General features: G+C 34.1%; 1 protein-coding gene and 1 pseudogene across 4 annotated transcripts; one reads left to right on the top strand and one right to left on the bottom strand.

Moving 5' to 3' along the window:
* Positions 1–7,040: 7,040 nt before the first annotated feature.
* On the top strand, positions 7,041–7,575 carry LOC148569340 (uncharacterized; annotated as a pseudogene).
* Positions 7,576–8,955: 1,380 nt separating this feature from the next.
* LOC107635074 (disease resistance protein Roq1) lies at positions 8,956–21,631 on the bottom strand. 4 transcript variants are annotated; one of them, XM_016338435.3, is made up of 6 exons: positions 21,003–21,630; positions 13,675–14,785; positions 13,191–13,496; positions 11,362–13,096; positions 10,807–10,883; positions 8,956–10,162 (listed from the first exon to the last, which is right to left on the bottom strand). In XM_016338435.3, exons 1-4 carry the CDS (start codon positions 21,491–21,493, stop codon positions 11,771–11,773), a joined length of 3,234 nt encoding a protein of 1,077 aa, XP_016193921.1. In that variant the 5' UTR covers positions 21,494–21,630; the 3' UTR covers positions 8,956–10,162; positions 10,807–10,883; positions 11,362–11,770. The 4 variants fall into 4 exon arrangements, with proteins under 4 accessions (XP_016193921.1, XP_088340198.1, XP_016193920.1 ...); XM_088484072.1 differs by lacking the exon at positions 8,956–10,162 and having other exon boundaries at positions 10,616–10,883; positions 11,362–12,213; positions 12,287–13,096; XM_016338434.3 differs by lacking the exon at positions 8,956–10,162 and having other exon boundaries at positions 10,616–10,883; positions 21,003–21,631.
* Positions 21,632–21,647: the final 16 nt, after the last annotated feature.

Here is a 21,647-nt window from a genome sequence, read left to right as displayed (position 1 = left end):
CCATGAACACCCCTATTTCCTCCCATGCAACGAAGCCAACATTGAAATAACCATTTGAATGATTCAATTTCTTCGTTTTTCATCAAAGAGCATCCGAGAAGTGTTGACTGACCGTGGTGATTCACCCCGACAAAAGAACCACAAACCAAGTTATACCTGAAACAAATTAACATAGTGCAGAATGGAAAATCAATAGATACACCCAAAAACACCCAATATACACCTCTGCCGTGGATTCATAAAAATACATTAATTTAGCATCATAAACAGCAACGGTTTGTCACCTGTTTGTATTGTAGGTGGTGTCAAATGAAATAACATCTCCGAAATACTCAAATGCAGCTCTACTTCTTGCATCGGCCCAAAAACCCAGCTTAATCGATTGATCCTCCTCGAGTTCAAGCTCAAAAAAGAAATTCTGATTCTTCTCTTTCATTCTTAACAAATATTTCCCGAATTCCTTTGCATCTTCTTGTTCGGAAATATTCTGCACTTCTTTCGTAATGTAATTCCTCACGTCCTTTTCAATAAAATTTAACTCACGGTGACCCCCGGTAGCCGCAACAAATGATTGGTAGGTTTTGCTTGGTCTAATACCGGCCTCCTCGTTATTCTCTATTGTACGACGAATGGACATGCTTAGTTCCCTGTGCTGTTTGAGCATCTCTGCTTTACTTGGACAGCAAGGGTGTGAATGATCCAGCACAACCTTTGAAATGATCCAAGCACTAACATCCTTCAATGTGTGTATATAAATTCTTGCAGGACAGTTTAAACCGGCTGTCGGATTGGTCTTCTCGGTCGGAGATATTTTAGATTTCCATTTTCTCTCTCTGCTACATGTAATCAATTGATTCTTAATGTCGTTTCCCTCCCTATTTTTGCTTCGAACTCTTGTAGAAAAACTTGCAGTCTTGGCGTAGTTCCTGTAAAATTTTCCAGCATCTTCAAGGGTGGTAAAGGTCATTCCAACCTTCGGAACAAATTGGTCATCAACAACAGAGAGAGGCTGCAGAATACACCATGTCAAAAACTAAAAATACACCCAATCATTGATGATATAATACACTCGAACCGCAACAACTCAACTAAAATAATAAAAAAAACCATAAACTGTAAATACAAAGGCTGCAGAATACACCATGTCAAAAACTAAAAACACACCCAGTCATGTCTGATATAATACACCCGAACGACAACAACTCAGCTAACATAACAGAAAAAGCCATAAACTGTAAATACACCCACATTTCTCGCAAAAATACACCGAAAAAAGTTCTAATCTACACCCGAGCGTCTGCTATAAATTCCAGATAATTAATCAAAACTAACACAGATTCATGTTAACGTGTTAGTTTCACAGTCAATGTTCACGAATTATTCAGCTACACAATGCTATTCAAATGACTGCAACAGAATTCAGAGTAATCGTATGTAAACCAAATCTCAGGAACTTCGTTAGATTCAAATTCATAATCCACTTTGCCCTGATTCAGCTGACAATCTGAGGTTGAATCATCCACAATCTTCAAAAACGAGTTCAAACTTTGATTTCAGAAAACAACAAATCGAATAGAAAACGAAGCTGGAGTTGCAGAGAGAGGAACTAACGTAAATGACAAAGAACATACCAGTGAGAAATGAGGGGAAAAGAACGATCGAGAAGAAGGAGGGAAGACGCGCGAGAAGAAGAACGAGCAAATATGAAAATAAGGAGAACGAAGAAGGAAACAAATCTTTTAAATTTGGTAGTTATATATACGCGGGATCTTTATATAGCGCGTGTATTGGACGTATGTGTAGCAGCGCATTTTTTGGGTTTATTCCTTAATGAACTTGTAAAGCATACAAGCCCTAATGGCTTGTATGCAGAGCTTTTCTGAAAAATAAAATATACAAAAAAAAAAAAATACAAATGATAAAAATATATGCAAATTAGGCTGCAAAATTATCAATGACAATAATTAGAAATTAATAGTGTCTAACCAAATTTGTAACCTACAAGAATTTATTTTCCTATATTTATTATATCTTACCATTATAAACAATCTATTCTTAATAAATATCCATATTACAAATGCTATAATAATCTATTAATCATAATAAATTTTACCTTACAAATATTCAAATTCCATACTATTTGAACTACTTATATAAGTTTCTTATCACTATTTCTTCCGATAACATCAAATTTAGCACAAGAAATTTATTTTCGCTCTCAAACTTACTCAATAGAGCATTATTTTTTGGATAATATCACCAAACAAACAGACAATTGGTTTATCAAAGTTTGCGTGGTTTGTCTATAAAATACATTAACACCCACAAATGAAGAAGAGTCTCTTTGCTTAGAAGTTAGAAATGATTATATTGAATGAAAAGGTACAAAGCAAACATATTTATTGTATTTTTAAATTAAATTTACAAAAAAAAATACTTTAATTATTTTTATTTTTTATACTTTTTATATTATTTTATAATACTTTATATATAATTATATTTTAATATCATTAAAATTATACTTCTTTCAATATACTATTCATTGTTCCTTTTTAACTAATTATTAACTATGATTTACTAACACTGCAAAGAATACATCTTCATGTAATTGTGAAGACAAATATGATAAACAAATTCAAACATTTGTTACAAAAAGGAAAAATCTATACTATAAAAATTTAAAAATAAATAATTTGTATAGACCAATTAAAAGTATAATGAAAGCAAATTTTTTACTTACAACTGTTGTGAAAGAAATTAAAGATCCAATTTCAAATATTTTTCAATACTATTTTGAATTTGCATCACTTGAGACATTGTCTGAGAGAGTGGGTCAAAGAAAAATACTAACAGGTAATTTTACTTTATACTATTTCAATTGTTCTTATTAAAAATAACTTATTCAAAAAAAAATCTACACATTTTTGTTCTTTTTATTGTAGATATCATTGAAAAACTACATCAAGAAATTAAGGAAAAAAAATCATACAAATTCAAGACACATCTTCGGAAAAAGAACATACATGCAAAGATGGAACAAACAACATAATAGAAAGTGCATACAACACAACCATTCATAAAGAACATGCCTTCACAGGAACCTACGACAGAAAGAAGAAAACAACTCTAACAATAACCAATAAAGAAAAAGGATGACAAACGTCACATAAAAAGACTAAGTCCATCAACTAAAACAAATACGTACAAAAATCAAACCACCAAATAAAAATATCACTTTGTACAATTCCAACATCCAAAATTTTTGTACGACAAATTATTTTTAAAAAAAAAATTTTAAAATTTAATTTTAGTTTACATATATTTAATTTAATTCTACAAAATATAATCATTTTTAATATTTATTATATACTATCATTAATTTACCGTCTGCGCATTGCGCAGGTCTCATTCTAATAATATTTCATTTTTGTTATTAACAAAATGATATCTAAATAATTTTAAAATTTAATAAAGGTACCCCTGATTTTACTGGAATATTTCTCTAATCAACATGATATTGATGTGGCCACCATATTTTGCTCATTTAGCTATTTTGTTAATCTAATTACTTAGCTATAATTAACATGTAAATTAAACTAAAAGTCAATATGAAAAATTCCTAATCACACCAAATGTTGTCCTAATTTCATACTTAGAATTATTAAGTTATCCTTATTAATACTTACTGTTTCTAATTCACTTCATTTTTTTATTGAGAGTTAAATTCAATGGTCACAGAGGTGGAGAAATGTTGCTCTCAAAGTGAATTTTGGCACCAACGGTAACCAATCAATGTGGAAGACATTGTTGATTGGCGATCTTCGAGTGCAAGGGCTTGCAAGGAGCATCGAGCATCATCGCGACGCCATTGACGAGAGGTAGGTTTCACTTCTTGTCTTTGTTGTATGAAGGTTGCTTTTGATAGTGAATGAGTCCTTACATTGAGGGTTTTGTGTTAAGTTGTTCTTTTTTGGCCAAATTTCTTTCCGTAACAATTATAGTGTATTTCGAATCGGAAATGTTTGGTAACCAAAGAAAATCAACCAAAAACAGCCATAACTTGCCTTATTTAGCATTCATTAATTGTTGCAACAATTAATGAATGCTAAATAAGGCAAGTTCTGGCTATTTTTTTTGTCTCCCTAGCAATACCCATTTTTCGAATATTGTCTGTTAGAAAATTCTGAAAATTGACTATTTCATTACTAGTGCTTTCGTCGTGGTTCATAGTCCACATCTTAGCTTGACATTTCTTCATACATTAAGGGTTTGATATCAGTTGTACTGTTATTCTTTAAATTCACACATCATGATCTAAGTACAATCTATTTTAAATTGTTGTATTAACCATTTTTCTTCCAAAGATATATAGGCTTTGCAAAGCTCTTAACATGATCGAATTTTTGAGGCAATTATATTGATTCATTTGTCCGTTGCTTAATTGATCCTATGCTATATGACCTTTTTGAGACATCACCTTGCTGGTTTCAAGTTGCTCAGCATTGCAACTAATTAGAATATGTTGTTGCCTTATCGATATTCGTGAGCTTCACTAAATCTGTGGTTCTATTGCTCCTTGAGTGCCCTGCATTGTAATGGTGATTGAGTAATGATATTCGAAATTTCGCTAAATTGGTGGTATTGTTTCCCAATTAATGAGATTCTGTTTGTTTAGCTGGTTGATGATGAACCACTTTGTGTCTTTAGTTTATCAGTTGGTGTATATGTAGCACATTTGTTAGTTTATTATCTGAGATTGTCAATTGCTAACCTGAAGGATGACTAGGGCTAATGTTATATTTGAGTAAACGGAACTGTTCATCCTAATATGATGTTCTCACAATGTCCTTAAAGAGCCTTGTAGATCGATTAAATTTCTTTCGTCTGTTTAACCTTCCTATCCCTTATCACTTGACATTTAAGGTTAATATGTATAATATGATTTGAAAATGTTTTATTGGCTATATCCTGCATGCTTGGTTTGATGTGTTGGTTATGTTTGTCCCTAAATCTAGAATCTGGCTATGTATATTCTGCTTAATTCTTCACCTTGCCTCTCTCCTTTGTCATCCTTATCCACCACATAATTGCACTCGAACTCTTGGAATCTCATATGACCGTGTTTTTTAATTATTATTTTATGTTTTGGGTGTATTGTTGGAATTTGTGTTACTCTATATGTTTTACACTTTTGGCTATGTTATTTGGTCTTTAATTTGAGTTTGTAGTGTGCTTTTGAGATTTTTCATATCAATCTAATTATGCCATCTGTTCTTTGAGATAGATGGTGCTTCATATCGATTCCTTTTGCTACATTGTATATGTGAATATTAAGAAAATGTCTAACATTTGATCGTTGCACAATATCCGCAAAATGTTTTTCTTTATGCATTGAGTTCAATTTGTATCTAGATGTAATATTATATAGTTGAAGTGCTTAAGTTTTTTCCTGCAACTTTGCTTAGATAGCTTGATTTTTAGCCTTATTCTTACTAACTATTCGTGCAAATTATTAAACTTATAGTATCATGATGTGGTTATATTTCTTTTGATTAAGGTTGTTTCAATGTTGTTTTCTTTCCTTATTCCTAAAGAGTAAACTACCATTTCTATCCATAAAAGTTGAAAACGCTGACATATTTACCTATAAAAGATTAAAATTACCATTTGTACCCATAAAAGATTGACTTTCGCAGCAAAATTATCCAGACCCTAAATAATTACATAAAATCCCCAAACTACCCCCTTCTCTTCTCTCACACACCCACCCTCACTCGCTATCTGCAGCACCTAAACCACCATTACGGTAGCATCATCTCCCTTCTTACTCTCTCTCTCTCTCTCTATCACTCACTCACTCACTTTTTCTCTCTCATCTCTTGAACATCAACATAATCCAGTCACTATCCTCTTCAAAATCACAAAAAAACAAACTCAAATCAAATTGAAGAATAGAACATGCACAGATTCAAAAATAAAACCCTAATTTCTTAGAACTTTCACAAAAAATTGACAGTTTCTCAGATTTCAGATCACCATTTTCATTACAAATAACATAGAACACTAATTTGATTTTGGCGACACTGGGAGGAGATGACGAAGACGCATTGCTAGGAGGAGAAGAGAAAAGTGATTCTGAGAGAAGGAAAAGACGAAGATACCACATTTGGAAAAGGAAGGAACTCAACGCTGAAGAAGTTGGGGTTGCAGAAAATAGAGAATTCAAAATTGCTGCTTCCTGAAGTCAGAAACCTCCCGAAGGAGGAGGAGGGGAGGAGAAGATGGAGCTCACGATGGCAAAAGGAGGAACCACCATTAATGCACAAAAGAGAGAGAAGAACAACAGAGAAGAGAGAATCATCAATAGAAAAAGAAGAGGAAGGAGAAAAGTGCGAAGAGGGGGGAGAGAAAGAGAGAAAGAACGATTGAAGAAGATGAAGGAGAAGGAAGAGAGAGAGAGAGTGGAAAGGGGATGGTGTTTCAGCAGCACTGCTGCAGATAGTGAGTGAGGGTGGGTGTGTGAGAGAAGAGAAGAGGGTAGTTTGGGAATTTTATGTAATTATTTAGGGTTTGGATAATTTTGCTGCAAAAGTCAATCTTTTGTGGATACAAATGGTAATTTTAATCTTTTATGGATAAATATGTCAGCGTTTTTAACTTTTTTGGGTAGAAATGGTAGTTTACTCATTCCTAAATGCATCATTTCTTGCATCAGGGTCTAGTTGTATGAAATAGATGTGACTTGTACTGCCAAAGAGATAATATAAATAGTAAGTTGGTTTGAAATTCGGAAACCGAATTTCTAAAGGAGGGAAGAATGTAATAACTCAAAAAAAAAAGAAAAAGATATGCAAATAAATAAAACAAAATTGTGGGCCACTCTTCTTTTTCTTTTTCCCTAGCCCTAATCACACACAAACACTCTCTCTCAACCTTCAGTCTCTCACTAGCCGTCACCCTCCCCAAACCCCCCTTCCTCACTCACACATGGACACAAACTCACAACACACACACAAATCACATGAACAAAGAAGAGAAGAATGGAGGGAGAGCTGCGCTGCGAGGGAGAAGAGAGGACCGCCACTGCGTGTCCTGCCGCTGTCCTCCCACTGAGCCGCCGAACCCGCCACACCTCGCTACCAGTTGCCGCCGTCATCAGCAACGATGGAGGAGAGAGAAAGAGGCGAACGCGAGAAGAGAGAGGGAAGCCTTTGTGTTGTTGTCGTCGTGCTGGAGGGCTGGCTGTCGGGGGAGCTGCTGCGATGAGCTCACCGCCGCCGAAGGCCCGTCGTCGTCTGGGTCACTGCCAGAGGAAGAGAGCTTGCACAAGGGGTTGCTGGAGTGGCTCGCCGCTGCCGCAAGCGCCACCGCACCTCTGGCCGCCGAGAAGTCACATTGAGGTCGCTGTTCTTCTGCCGCTGCCGCTGCCGGGGTTTCTGGTCAATGGGCATGGCGCTGTTGTTGCCAGAACCACCACCGGTGCTGCCGCTACTTGTTTCCCTTAAGTCCGAGTCGTTGTGGTTGCTAAGAAAGTGGTTTGAAGCTGATGTTGCGGCTGCCGCAGTTTCGGGTTGAGAGGAAAGGTTCCGTTGATGCGTTTGGATTATAGTTTCAACAATCGAGAACTATCGCCAGCTCCATCTTCTCGCTTCTCCGATCCAAATTCTACGCTCATTCATTCCATTCCAATTCAATCCTCCTTACCTTGAATTTGGCACTTTGGGTTTGGTATCTTCGGTCCCTTGGGACCACGTTGTGGGTAGGCTTTACATTTATAATTATTTGACTCTGCATCTATAATTATTTTGACATATATCTATTATGATCTTTGAATTATACTCACTATATTTGCCTTGAACGGTTTTAAATTGATTAGAATAATTAATTTATTAAAATTAAATAATTTGTTTTTATGAAGTTTATACTTTCGGAACTATACATGAGACCATATATATTTTTGATGAAGTTTTGCATTGTTTTAAAATGTTTGATCTTACTTGAATATCTGTTTTTGAAGCATTGAAGTATTTATTGGTATTCACTTAGTTTAAAGATTGTGAAATATGTTTCAAATGTCTTATGATTGAAAAAGTATGATTGGAAGAGATTCTGATAAAAAAGTATAATATGATTTTATTTGATTCAATACCTTATATATTTGAAAGATCAAAGATTTGTTATATTTGAAATTATATGTTTTGAATTGGTTTGGGAGGCTCGTATTAGAAAACCGTAGTTAACGGCGGTTATGACGTTAACTTATATGCATCCAATTCAGGCCCAGCTAGCAGGGGTGTTGCTAGCCTAACATGTAGGTCACGCGTTAGATCTGTTATTTTGTTAGGACACACAAGCAGTGGTGGAGCTTAGTTCAGACAAGGGGTGGCCATGGCCCCCCCAAATTTTTTATAAAAAATTTAGTAGTATTTTTTCAAAAGATAAAAAATAGTTCACTTGACTTAAATACTTTACTATGATTTAAAGTATCTAATAAGTTCAATAAACAACACTCTCTCTATCTTTAGGTTCAAATATAAAAAATTAGATATCTTTTATTTATTTAATTTAATATTATTTTATATTTTACTATTTATTTAATTTAATTTTTTATATGATAAAAAATAATAGAATATTCAATAAGTATTAATATTATTGAATTTGTATAAATTGATAAAAAAATTCAATAAATATTATAAATTTTAATATTTATCCTTCTAACTTCTTCTTTATATATTTTACAGGATATATATTCAAATTTTTATATAAAATAATAATGAAAAATCAAAGAATTGATACATTTTTTAAGAGGAAGGCTAATATTTAAGAAGGAGAACATATAACTTTTACAATATCAACACATGTAGATAGTTCTTCTACTTTAATGAATCACGAAAAAAGTGAGATATAACCTTCAAAAGTTCAAAAAGTTATATCTGTTGACTTTAACTTTAACTTTTTGGAACGAAATCTTGAAAAAAGGCTTTAAATTTGACAGTATCACCCAAATCAAAGAGATGAGATTAGACGAGCTTATCTTAAATGAGATCTATATAAAAAAATATTTTGACAATTATTTTCTATTTGGCCCCCCCAAAATTTTGTTTCAAGTTCCGCCACTGCACACAAGAGGAGAGGGCTACCCATAGAGGTGGAGCCGCCTAAATGTGAACTTTTGATTTGATTTCTGTATGAGAACTTCCTTATTGATTCACTTATTCATATAAATGATTATGTTCTAAATAAAATTATTTTTATGATAATATTTATATGGTCTCATGTGAATTATAGATGTACTGTCTAGTCACTGAGTTGCAAAGCTCACTCCTTTTTTTTGAAAAAATAATTTTCAGGAATAAATACTTAAATATGTGAGTCTTTCTATTAAAGACTAATGATCTGCAATGGGTACTTATTCCTTGTTAAGTTCTTAGACGTTATTTGCTCCATATATCACAAGCAGAATCTTTCTATGTTTATTTATTTTATTTTTTATTAAAAATATGTAATTATTTATTTTAGAACTTGTAAATTTAAAAGAAAAATAATAATATTTGTAACCTTATTTATCTCATATTCCAATATGTTAGGGTTGTTAGGAGATTATTTCCCGAAGCGCCAGTCATGACTATTTTGGGCCGTGACAGAAATGCTATATGCATGTATGCAATATTGCAATGCAAACCTCGGAACATCTTAATAGGGTAGCAAGGACAACTATCCATTCTTTGAACTTCATGTTAATTATATAACACCCTAAGAGAGAAAATTGCAGTGTATAAAGAAAAGGTAATAAACACAAAAACAGGAACAGATCTCACTTTGTTGCTTCCAGCACAATGAATGTGTATAGATGGAACTGTTTGAGCTGTTAAACAAAATGTGAATTTAACATACATATGCACCTGCCATCACCACCTAAACGAGTTTCTGTTGTGTGCAATGTGCATAATCAAATACAGAGGAAAAGTCCTCATAGCACAAGTGTATTCATGTGGACCAGGGTGAAGTCCTATCAAGCATTGGAAAGTAATGTGTCACACTTTCTTTCATTCATCGTTGACATTTACAACAGATGAAAGTACTACTTTCTATTCCAACAAATCTTGATATTCAGCAATGCTGGGTGAATCTGTATCCGCACTGAACAGGGGTAATTTTTTTCCTACTTACATCATTGAATAGCCTTTTAAGTATATGGACAAACTAAGCCGCTACATGGATTAATTAACAAGCAGCAAATTAGATAACATGCGTATCTTGTTCCAAAACCTTAGGGCAACAAGTTAATGGATCCTTCTATTAAATACTCAATTCTTGATTGACGGGAGATTTTTTACCACTTAAACTTGAATCCCAACAGAATTTAACTATAAAGTATAAACAGAATTTATTTATCGACTCATAGATCCCACTGATCTTATGTTATTAGTTTCAGTGACAGGTTGCTATAAACCATCCTGACTAAGATGGATTGAAAACCAAAGGATCAAAATGATTACTCACATTTAAGATGATGGATCAAAATGCTATCAAGTTATACAGTAATTTTTAGTGGAATATGATGGATTTACACATCCTTTTAAGGAAAGAGACAGCATATTAAAGGCTTATCAAGTAAGAACTTTAAAGAATGTGTGATTAAAAATTAGCTGTTCATCAAACATGAGTAATCAAAGTTCTAATGAGGTACATCAAAGACATAGCCCACAGAACTAGTTAACATAGAGGTTATTCCTTATTAATAATTGCATATCAAAGCAACTGGAAACTTGCAAGAATGGCAACTAAGTTGACATTGGTACTCACCATGGTCTGCAGATTTTCTCCTTCACTCTGTAATGAATCTGAATCTGTCACATTATGCTTGCCAATCTCACTCTATGCTGCAGCAACGAAAAAACATTGTCAATCTCAAGCACCATCTTCCTAAAACCCTCCAACCCAATAAAAGAATCGCTATAACCTCATTGCAACAATTTACACATGAAACCAAGATTAAATTTTTTTTTCTCAGGATATTCAATAAAAAGAAAAACAAAAGTAGAAAAGCCATCAGACGTGAACTCAAATACAACCTCCAAATGCTCAATTCATATTCTTCCCCATCCCCCTTTTTCTCATATCCACAATTTGAAACACGCAATTCAACACAGGTGCACATTCCCCAGTAATCACAGAATACAAATTCTCCTCTATCAGAACCCAACATATTTTTTACAAAAGTTGAAAGAAAAAGAATTACAAACTAAATAACAAACTTCAAATGCCCATATTTATACAAACTGAATTGATCTTGGGCTTGAATAATTTCAACTAAATGAAGCCAAGCGAGATAGATCCATAAAAAATAGAATCAATTACCTGATTTTTGAGGGCTAACTGAAGCAACATGAAAAGTGAAAGGAGAGCTTCAGTAGATATAATTCTCCATCAAAAACAAATGCCCGAATGTCATAAGCACAAGAACCTGTCTGCATTTGTGACACCCCCTAAAGAACAACCAATATCATCCCCAAATATATATATATTCCCTTTGCTTGTTCTAATTGTGCCCAAGATTTACATTCCTTTCTGGGGTTCACATGGCAGTTGGATGGATGCAATGAGCTCTGTCAAAAGCTTCGAATCTGGGGAACCATTTAGCTGAAGAGATCTAAATTTTGCAATCATACAAGTAATATATTGAGAAAGCTGTGTCATGAGCTATGAGAACCAAGTGCTGTGGGAATGCAAAGGGAAGAAAGGTAAGAGTTCAGGTGGGTCAGAGCTTCTACGAGATGCCAAACTGCTTGAAATGTTGAATGTCTTGCTTGCACACCCAACGTGCTCCAGATCTTTGTACTCGGATTCCACGATAATCACTGGGAAATTGCAGTTGGAAGCGATTGTCTTGGCATAACATGTTACTAAAATAGTAACCATTCACGCAGACAATGCACAAATACTTAGATTTGAGAGGCAAAACCACATGAAATACACTCTTGTTGATGAATTCTTTACCATTGCAGATAACCGATGGCTGTTCCGGCAAGTCCATGATGACACCTTGTAATAGGAAACAGAGAGCAAGTGCGATGGTTTCAGTTGAAGGGCAATTATGGGGGAATGAGACTGATATTCCGTTATCTTTTTTCTGATCCTTAAACCATGCTGGCATTTCCTTCCCACTGATCCACATTTGCAAGAGGTCTTCACGATCTTGGCTAGCTGATTCTGCAAAGCCACAACACGCTTTTGATATAGCAGCATTTACATTGGATGCAACCAGTGGTTCAAAGCCCTTTACCTGTAATTCTCTTAGACTTGATGGAAGCTCTGGCAAAACCTCCAAATTATAGCAATAACATAGATCCAGACGTGTAAGTCTGGGAAGTGCATGGATACATATTGGAACTCTTAAAAAATCACTGTACCCTAAATCCAAATCCGTCAACGACGTTAAGTGGCCAAGATCATAGTAAAGGGTCGACACTTCTCTAGATCTGCTATACTCTCCATGTAATTTTAGGCTACTCAAAGAGGTCAGGCGAGAGAGAGAACACAAAAGTCCAACAAAAATTGGGCTGTTAGAAAAATCCCAAGCCTCGAGGGACTCTAACCCATGAGTGGTGTATGGAACACAACTAAGCTCCACGAATCTACTCAACTTCAACTTCTTTAGGCCAACGAAACATCCAAGTGGGAAGGGAAGACTAGTAAGCTTGTGGCACCCAGTTAAGTCCAACTCAGACACGCCAGCCAACTTTCCAAGCGTTGGGGGTAGCTCTTCTATACCTGTTTTTTCCAGATCAAGAATCGATAACTGTTTCATGCATTCCCCAAATTCTGGCAGTCTTCTCAAACTACGGCACTCATATAGATTTAGTTTCTCGAGTGAACTTATCTCCAATTTATCTCCAAGTGTTTCAAGACTCCTACATCTACCTAAATTCAATTCAACAAGCCTCTTGTGGTGTGCAAGAGATGGATTAATATAATTCAGCTCCTTACATCCATGAAGATTAAGTGTTTTAAGATTGGGAGCCCCAGAAAGATCTGGCGTTTGCTTCAGCTTCTCACAGAAGTACAGATTCAAGTGTTCTAACTTTTTCAGAACCTGAAAAAACATAGAGAAATATCACGTGGTTACTATTTTTGTTGGAAATGCTATTGTAATAAAATTTGATAGAACTATCGATGAAAAGGTCTACCTTCTTTCCATCCCATAACTCTACAATTTTGCCATGAGATAAATCAATTTCAACAAGTTCATAGCATTGATCTGTAAAGGGTAGAGTTTCCATTGGACAACCTTCCCAGTGCAAAACCTTTAATGTACAAGGAATATCACAGAGAATGGGAGCATTCACGCCATCTAAAATGAGAAGTTTTAGCTGGCATATATTTGAGAAAGATAAATCTCTCCAATTCTCTTTAATCTCCCGATACTCTCTCCATTCCTCTTCTGTCTCGCAATAATACACCTTACTTACGATGCTATGAGTTGCTTCACTTTCCTACGAATACACATAAATAAATAAACAATTAAAAAAAAAACAAGGAAAAAACTATACTGATTGAGATAACCATAAAAGCAAAAATAAGTTTTTAGTTACTTGGATAAAATTTTAAATACATTGTCAAATTCTTATTTTAATTCTATGCATCCTATAGTTGAGAAAAAACGAGGCATACCTTCTTTTGAGTAAGTACAAAATCAACATCCTCATAACACCACAATCTGCTACGCTTACTAGCATCATTTGGAGATTCTTGAATTACAATTTGTTTGCCCATTTCTTCAAGCAGATCATGCATCCCCAGAGTAACCATCCCGAGTATCTTAACCTCCTCTAATGTGACCAATGATCTATTAATCAAAATATCAAGACCGATTTCAGCCTGATAACCACATCTTTTTAACATCTCTGTTACATGATGTTTCTGCCTTCCTTTAAAGAAACAAGCAATATCTAGAAAAATATCCTTTTCTGTATCTTCTAAACCCTCATAGCTTATTTTCAATACATCAATAATTTCAGAATGTGAAGTCTTCTTTATTCTTTCAATAGCACTATACCAAACCGCAATAGTAGGTCTACCATTAAGATAGGAACCCAATACTTTAAGTGCCAATGGAAGACCACCACTGTACTTGACCACTTCTTTAGACAAATCCAAAAACCCTTCTGTAGGCTCCTGCTGTTTAAAGGCTTTCAGACAAAAGAGGTTAAGGGCTTCACTTTCCACTAACCCTTCAACCTTATAAATTTCATGCACCTCTGGTCCCTTTAGCACCTCTACGTCTCTAGTTGTAATTATTATTCTGCTTCCAGGACCAAACCAATCTTTTTCCCCAGCCAAATCTTCTAATTGTTTTTCATGATTTACATCATCAAGAACAAGAAGTACCTTTTTGAGACATAAAGAGTTTTGAATTATTCTCCTCCCGTCATACTTGTTATAAACAGCATATGAACTTATATTCATTTGATCAAGCAGCTGCTTTTGAATGTGGACAGTATCTTTTTTCTCACAATGCTCCCTTACATCGGCAAGAAAGCAACTAACTTCAAATCTACTTCGAATGGTTTCAAAGACAGCTCTAGCAATAGTCGTTTTACCTATGCCTCCCATTCCCCATATAACCATATAGCGAACATCATTCAACCCAAGACCTATGAGATTAATCACTCCTTCGACTCTTGAATCAATTCCTACAAGATTCTTCATTGAAGGGGGCAACTTCGGAATCAATATTTCATGGATATGTTGAGCAATTTTTTCCACAAGTACTGCCTCATCTCTATTCAGGGAAAAATAATTTCTTTGTAAGTCTAGCAAGACAAAAGAAAAATAAAGCAAAACAACTAATTTTATTAAAATAAATTAAAAAATTATTGGAGAAAGAAAAACTATACAAAAGAGAACAAGGCAATTGATGAGTTTGGAAAACTCTAAATTAATATTTATGATGACTAAACATTATTAATTAAATTAATTATAAAATTATTAATTCGATTTTCATTTAACATATGTTAATTAATAATGTTGTAATGCAGGTTTTCTTATTAGGCCGAACAGGAAAAGAATTATTGCTAGCCCAATATGCTTAAAAACATTCAGCCTTGTTTAATGATTCCTATATTATGTGGCTGAAGTAATTTGTGATTATTTGGGCCAGAATTCAAATATCATCATAAGCCCAAATTAAAGCTAACATTCAGCATTGATACAAAAATCTTTTTGATCCACATTGTTGAATTAATGGTAACTTTACTTGGCCAAAATTGAATTATTATTCCTACAAACTCAAATTAATAATTGTTGCTACATGACCCAATGCTTGATACGAAACTTATTATAAAAGGAAGTAAAATTGCTTCATGCCTCCAACGGATCCCAATCCTTCTCTTGGAATGGATTTCAAAATTTAATTTGCTAGCATTGGAAATATGAGAGAGAATGTCATTGATATGATTGATGGCATTAAGGCTACACGCTACTCAGGGAAGGAAAAGCAACTTCTATTCAATTAATTTGTTTAATTCATTTAATTGCTTCTCATCCAATTGTTTCTTCTCTCTCATTCTTTCTTTCTTCTTTTGCGGATATTACCCAGCAAACCATAGAAGCTACATTGAGCTACCGAAAAGAAGGAAAGACACACCAAAAGACCATCACAATGATGGCAAGAAAAAGCAAACTAAAAGTATGTAGTGGCTGATATTATCACCAAGAATGGTAAGATTTGGTGAGGTAATCTCGGGCTCCTCATACCCAAAAACAAGAAGAAGATCTCGGCCAGCTAGGAGAAGATCTTGGAGAAGATGGCTTGTCTCTGATTCTGCTCTAACATCACAGGAAGTAACTAGAGTGGCTACGTGATGGAAGAGGCAGAGATTGGATCAGATGAAGCTATCATCATCATGAAGCATCAACGGCCAGAAGTTCATCTTGGAGAGCAAGGAAGAGATGAAGGGCTCGGATTGATGAAGAGTGGTGACCAAGGAAGGACTAGAGGTAATTGCATGTTGGGTTTGCATGATTTATCTTTTTTCTCTCTCTGGCCGAATCGGTTATGACTTGAAGAAGAAGAAGAAGATTGGCTTGGTTTGTTTGGTTTCAACCTTGAAGGGTTCTTCCTATAAGTATGGGTGAACAGTTAGGGTTGATTCAAGGAGTGAGAGTGCAAGGCACAGAGTTCTCATAGCAGCACAAGCTGACAGAATTTCTTCTCCTTCAATGTTTTCATTTTGTAATTTTTCTGTTTAATTTTGTCATGTCTTGAGTCTCATGGAAAAAGGCAAACAGTGAGGTTTGTAATGAAAAAGCCATAGAGCGGAAAAAGGCAGAGAGTGCAAAATTAAAAGAAAAAGCCATAGATGTCCTTAGAGTTCCTTTGTACATCTGTGTTGTGTATCATGATTCTGTGAGAATCTTCTTGTAAGTTGGGTTAGCACTTTACCAGTTGAAAGCTTGGCAGTAACCAAGTCTGTAACATCTCAAGTTTTTTTGAAACATTTTACATATACCTTCTAATTTTATCAAAATACCTAAACTACCATTTACCCCTTTTCTAAACCCTAACCCTCTCCGAACACACACACCCCCTGCTGAGAATGAAAGAAAGAAAAATAGCGAGGGAAAACAGAGAGGGAGAAGAAAGGAAGAAGGAGTTGACACCGGTGAAGCTGGACGTCGCCGTCGTTGCTGCGGATCAAGTAGGGAGAGAGAGAAGGAGTTCGAAACAGGGAATGGAGGAAGGAGAAAGGAAGAGGAGCGAGAGAGGAGGTGCTGTCCTCGCCATCGCCCCTGGAGACCGTCCCTGCCGCTGGAAGGGGAGCTTCGTTGTTACTGTTGCGGCTGCAGGTATGGGGCTTCGAAGAGAGAGAGAAGCTCGCAGAGGAGAGAGAAACACAATGGCTAGAGAGAGGAGAGTCTCGCGAGGAGGGAGAGCTGGTACGCCTCTGCCGTTGTCGCAAGCTGCACCACCGCGCCTCCGGTCACTGGGAATCGCGCTGACGTCGCCAGAAGCTGCTGTTGGAAACTCTACAAGTTTGCCCTAGCTCAACTTTGCTTCTGCCTGTTCTGTCCTTGCCGGTGGGGGGTCACCGGAGCTGCTGATGCTCCATCCTCTTATTTCCTTTGGTTGCTGCAGTGAGAAATCGAAGTTATTGCTACTACCTCGGTCCAAATTTCGTGCTCTTTCATTCCATTCTACTTCAACCTTCCTTGGCACTCTGGTTTGGTTTCTTTGGTCCCTTGGGACCAATTTGTGAGTAGGCTTTATATTTATAATTATTTGGCTTTACAGATAATTATTTTGATATATGCTGCTTGAATTTATGACTATACTTACAAGTTACCAACAAAGGATTTGAATTTGATTTTAATAATGGATTTATTAGTACTAAATATTTATTTTTGTGAAATTCAAAATTTCAATCTGCACATGAGACTGTATACATGTTTGATAAAGTTTTGTATTATTTTAGAATATTCGATTTTATCTGAATATGTTTCTAGAACATTGAGATATTGTTGATACTCACTTATATATTCTGAATTTGTAAAGTATATTCGACATTTCATATGATTGAAAATGATTTTGATGAGAAAGTATTATTTGATTCGATACTGTATATATTTGAAAGATCAAAGATTGGTTGTATTTGAAATTATATGTTTTGAATTGGTTTGGGAGGCTCGTATTAGAAAACCGTAGTTAACGGCGGTTATGACGTTAACTTAGATGCATCTAACTCAGACTCCAGCTAGCAGGGGTGTTGCTAGCCTAACGTGTAGGCCACACGTTAGATCTGATATTCCGTTAGGACACACAAGAGGAAAGGACTACCCATAGAGGTGGAGCCACCCAAGTGTAGACTTTTGATTTGATTTCTGTATGAGAACTCCCTTATTAATTCACTTATTTACATAAATTATTATCTTTTAACTAAAATTATGTTTATATGGTCTCATGTGAATTATAGATGTACTGCCTAGTCACTGGGTTGCAAAACTCACTCTGTTTTTCTAAAAATATTTTTCAGGAATAAATATTTGATTATGTGAGCCTTTCTATTCAAGAGTAATGATCTGCAATGAGTATCTATTCGTTGTTGAGTTCTTAGACGTCATCTGCTTCATATGTCACAGGCAGGATCCACTCATATTTATTTTATTTTTTATTTGCTAAAAATATGTAATTATTCATTTTAGACATTGTAAATTTATTTAAAATATTTGTAATTTTCTTATTCAACTTATGTTTGAGTCGGTTAGGCTTGCTTGGGATTATTTTCCTTAGCACCGATCATGGCTCATTTTGGGCCGTGACAAAGTCAAGTTCAGTTTGGGTTTAGATTCTGGACTTATCCCGGATAGGAAGGTAGTTCCTAGGGAGAATTGGTGTTTGTAATCAAGGATGATTATAGTGAAATTCCATCATTGTTGTGATGGAGATTGGATGTAGGCTGCACTGCACTTAGCAGCTAAATCAGGATATATCTGGGTGTAATATTCTCTTCCTTCTACTCCATTTCTGTTTCTGTTGCAACAGGAGATAAAACTAAAAATATCTTGTGCTGATTGACGAGACAAAAAGAAAAGTCTCATGGCTGGGGATGAGACAAAATAAAAAGTCTCGTGACTAGTGACGAGATAAAAAGACAAAAAGTCTCCAGAAACAATATTTAAGGCCAACAAGTGTTATCAAGCGAAAATGGGCTAAAATTCAACCTCCCTTCTCTTAGCCACTGATAACCATCAGCAATTTAATAATAATAAAAAAAAAAGTCTCTTCTCCCCACGAACTAGAAAACTGTGGATCACGTAATCACACCAATACAATTACTTAGATTAGAAGTAATACATATACACACAAAATGACTCTATACTGCATTAGGTATAAAGTGGAGCATTGCTGCATTAGCATCAAGTCAAAAGGGTTTATAAAGGACGATCTGAGGCATTTCAGTTTGTTGACTGACATTTCAATTTGTTGTGTAAGCTACGGTAGTCTTTCTTTTTAATTTGATGAAAATACATGTATACCCAACGGTTTATTTGTTTCAATTTATCACATGTAAAATTAATGTGTTATTTAGATCAAATAATTAAAATAATTCTTTAAATTTTTCTATTATTTTAATTTGACATTGATTAAATTTTAATTTTTTTTTAGTTCTGCCAAACTTTTCCACTTTTCCATTTTGGATGAATTTGATCTTGATCAAACTGGTACTCTATTAAAGTAGTCTCCCTAATACCTAATATGAATTATATTAGTACTTGACCTATAGATTTTGTCTTCAAACAATTGTTAATTAATAAGTGATTAATTGGCATATCCAAATTATCTAATAATCTTATAATCTAATTGTAAAGTTACAAAGTTACCCCTCTACGCTCTTCTCCTCCCACTTCTTATTCTTACAAAATTTGAATCAAGAGGAAGTATGAATGAGAGGATGACGTTCTGATAGTTAGATTAGAACTTAGAACACAACGACTTCAATTTTTTTTTAAAAGAAAGAAGCTCAACACATCAAGTGGAGCGAAAAAATAATAAAAAAAATAATAAAAAGAACCAGTGTAAACCATAAAGTAAGTTATCCAACTCTAAATAACACTAATGTTTATTCTATTGTCATTTTTGGCATTACTATCAATAACAAGAAGGATTCACACCTAACCATTTTTTATAGTTCATGAAGGACATATGAATAATCTCATCAACCCCTTTTTCTTCTGTTCAATTTAAAGTTCGAAGAGACTAATTTGATTAGCTAGTGAAATTTGACGAACCATTTTGCCTATTGACTTATTCTATCTGTATCAGTTTTTGTTCTTCTAAATATAAAAGAGATAAATGCTCTATAATTATTTTCTATCATAATTTTTTATTTTTGTGAAAACACTTTATATTCAGTGTGAAAGAAGAAGAGTAATTCTTCTTATCGTTATATTCTTGTAAATTTTTATAGTATACTATCATTGAGAAGTTAAAAAAAAAAAATTAGAAAACAAATTATACCACACTGAACTCCACACTACTAATTTTCTTTTTTAAATAATTTTTCTAACAAATGGCATTTTAAGAATACTAACTAGGTGTCTAATAATATGTTTTAAATATTGCGGTCTATTAGGTATAAAAAATATTTAAACTTTAGTATTAAAAAATAAAATAACTTAAGTTAATAAAATAAATAAATTTCATATTAAGATGTTAATTGAGTATAGTAATAGAATAAACTAAAACAGATAATAAATTAATCATATTAATAAAATAATAATAGCAATAATAAAAGTTTAACTAACATATTTGCTAAAGACATATTATTAAAATTTCTACAAAAATATTATTTGCATATCAAAAATTAGCTACTAAATCAGTTTTTTTTCTATATATATATATTATTTAACTCATTTTAATATATATTTTATATTTTAACATATATTTTATACTAATCACTAATTTGATGGGTAATATTTTATGTATATCTAATAAAATTGAGTTATTAATTAAGAAAGTTTTATGAAAAACACACAAAATTTTAAATTTTTAATATATTTATTATGAATTTATTAAAACAAAAATTTTAAAAACTTCTTATAATAAATTTACAAAAACATTATGTGTACAAAAAAAAAATGAAACACAATTTATATATTTGTGAATAAATTAAATAGATATATTACTTCACAAAAATACTATATTTCAATATATATTTCATACAAATAATTTTTTTTACGTATACTTAACATATTTGATAACTTTAAATTATGAGACAGGTTAACTCATCTATAATAATACTATTTTATTATTATAATCTAATAATAAAAGGTAGATCTAAAATTTAGTCTATACAATTTGTTAAAAATGAGATATAATCCCAATCTAATAGTACAAATTATTTTTAGTTTTGATTAGATTATTAATTTAAAAGTTTGAACGGTGTATAGCAGATAAATTGTAGTAATAACAAGCGTAAGTTAATGATTAGTTAGCTTACTGATTTTCTGAGGTCCATCCAGAATAATCAGCAACTTGTTTTAACGCTTCCCTCCATCTTTGAACCTTCTCACGGTCGTGTCTCTTTTTGTGCTTCTTGAAAGCTTTCTGAAAGGTTCCTATTTGGTGCCTCACAACAGAAGGTTCCACACCGTAGAACACTGTCACCATTTGTAGCCCCAGCTTGTTCTTGCAATCAAGGATCTTGCAGAGCTCATCCAAGCACCATGTGGATGAAGCGTAGTTTGGTGACAGAACTATGATTGCAAACATAGACTCTTCAATTGCTTTGAGGAGTTCATCTGAAATAACATTACCCTTGCGAAGATTGTTATCATCTCTGTAGGTTGTGATTCCCTTTCTGTTGAGGGCGTCATAGAGATGGCTAGTGAATCGTCCGCGAGCATCTTCACCCCTGAAACTCAAGAACACGTGATAGGTGCATGCTCTTGGTGGTGGTGGAATTGAACCAGAAGAGGACTTGGATGCCATCTGTTAGAAGCTTCAAGAATTGAATTCTATGTGCACAGAAGATCCAAGGGTTGTGTTTGGTTGAAGACTGATTCAGAGAGTTAACGAGATCACTTAAAAAAGTTGTGTGCAAGAGAGAAAGGAAAGTGAGGTGGACGTAAGCAATGACCTAACC

The sequence above is a fragment of the Arachis ipaensis genome, chromosome B4 (assembly GCF_059453495.1).
Source record: "Arachis ipaensis isolate K30076 ecotype BB chromosome B4, ASM5945349v1, whole genome shotgun sequence".
Classification (NCBI taxonomy): domain Eukaryota; kingdom Viridiplantae; phylum Streptophyta; class Magnoliopsida; order Fabales; family Fabaceae; genus Arachis; species Arachis ipaensis.
The sequence above is the reverse complement of the archived record's forward strand: the minus strand, read 5'-3'. Positions and strand labels throughout refer to the sequence as shown.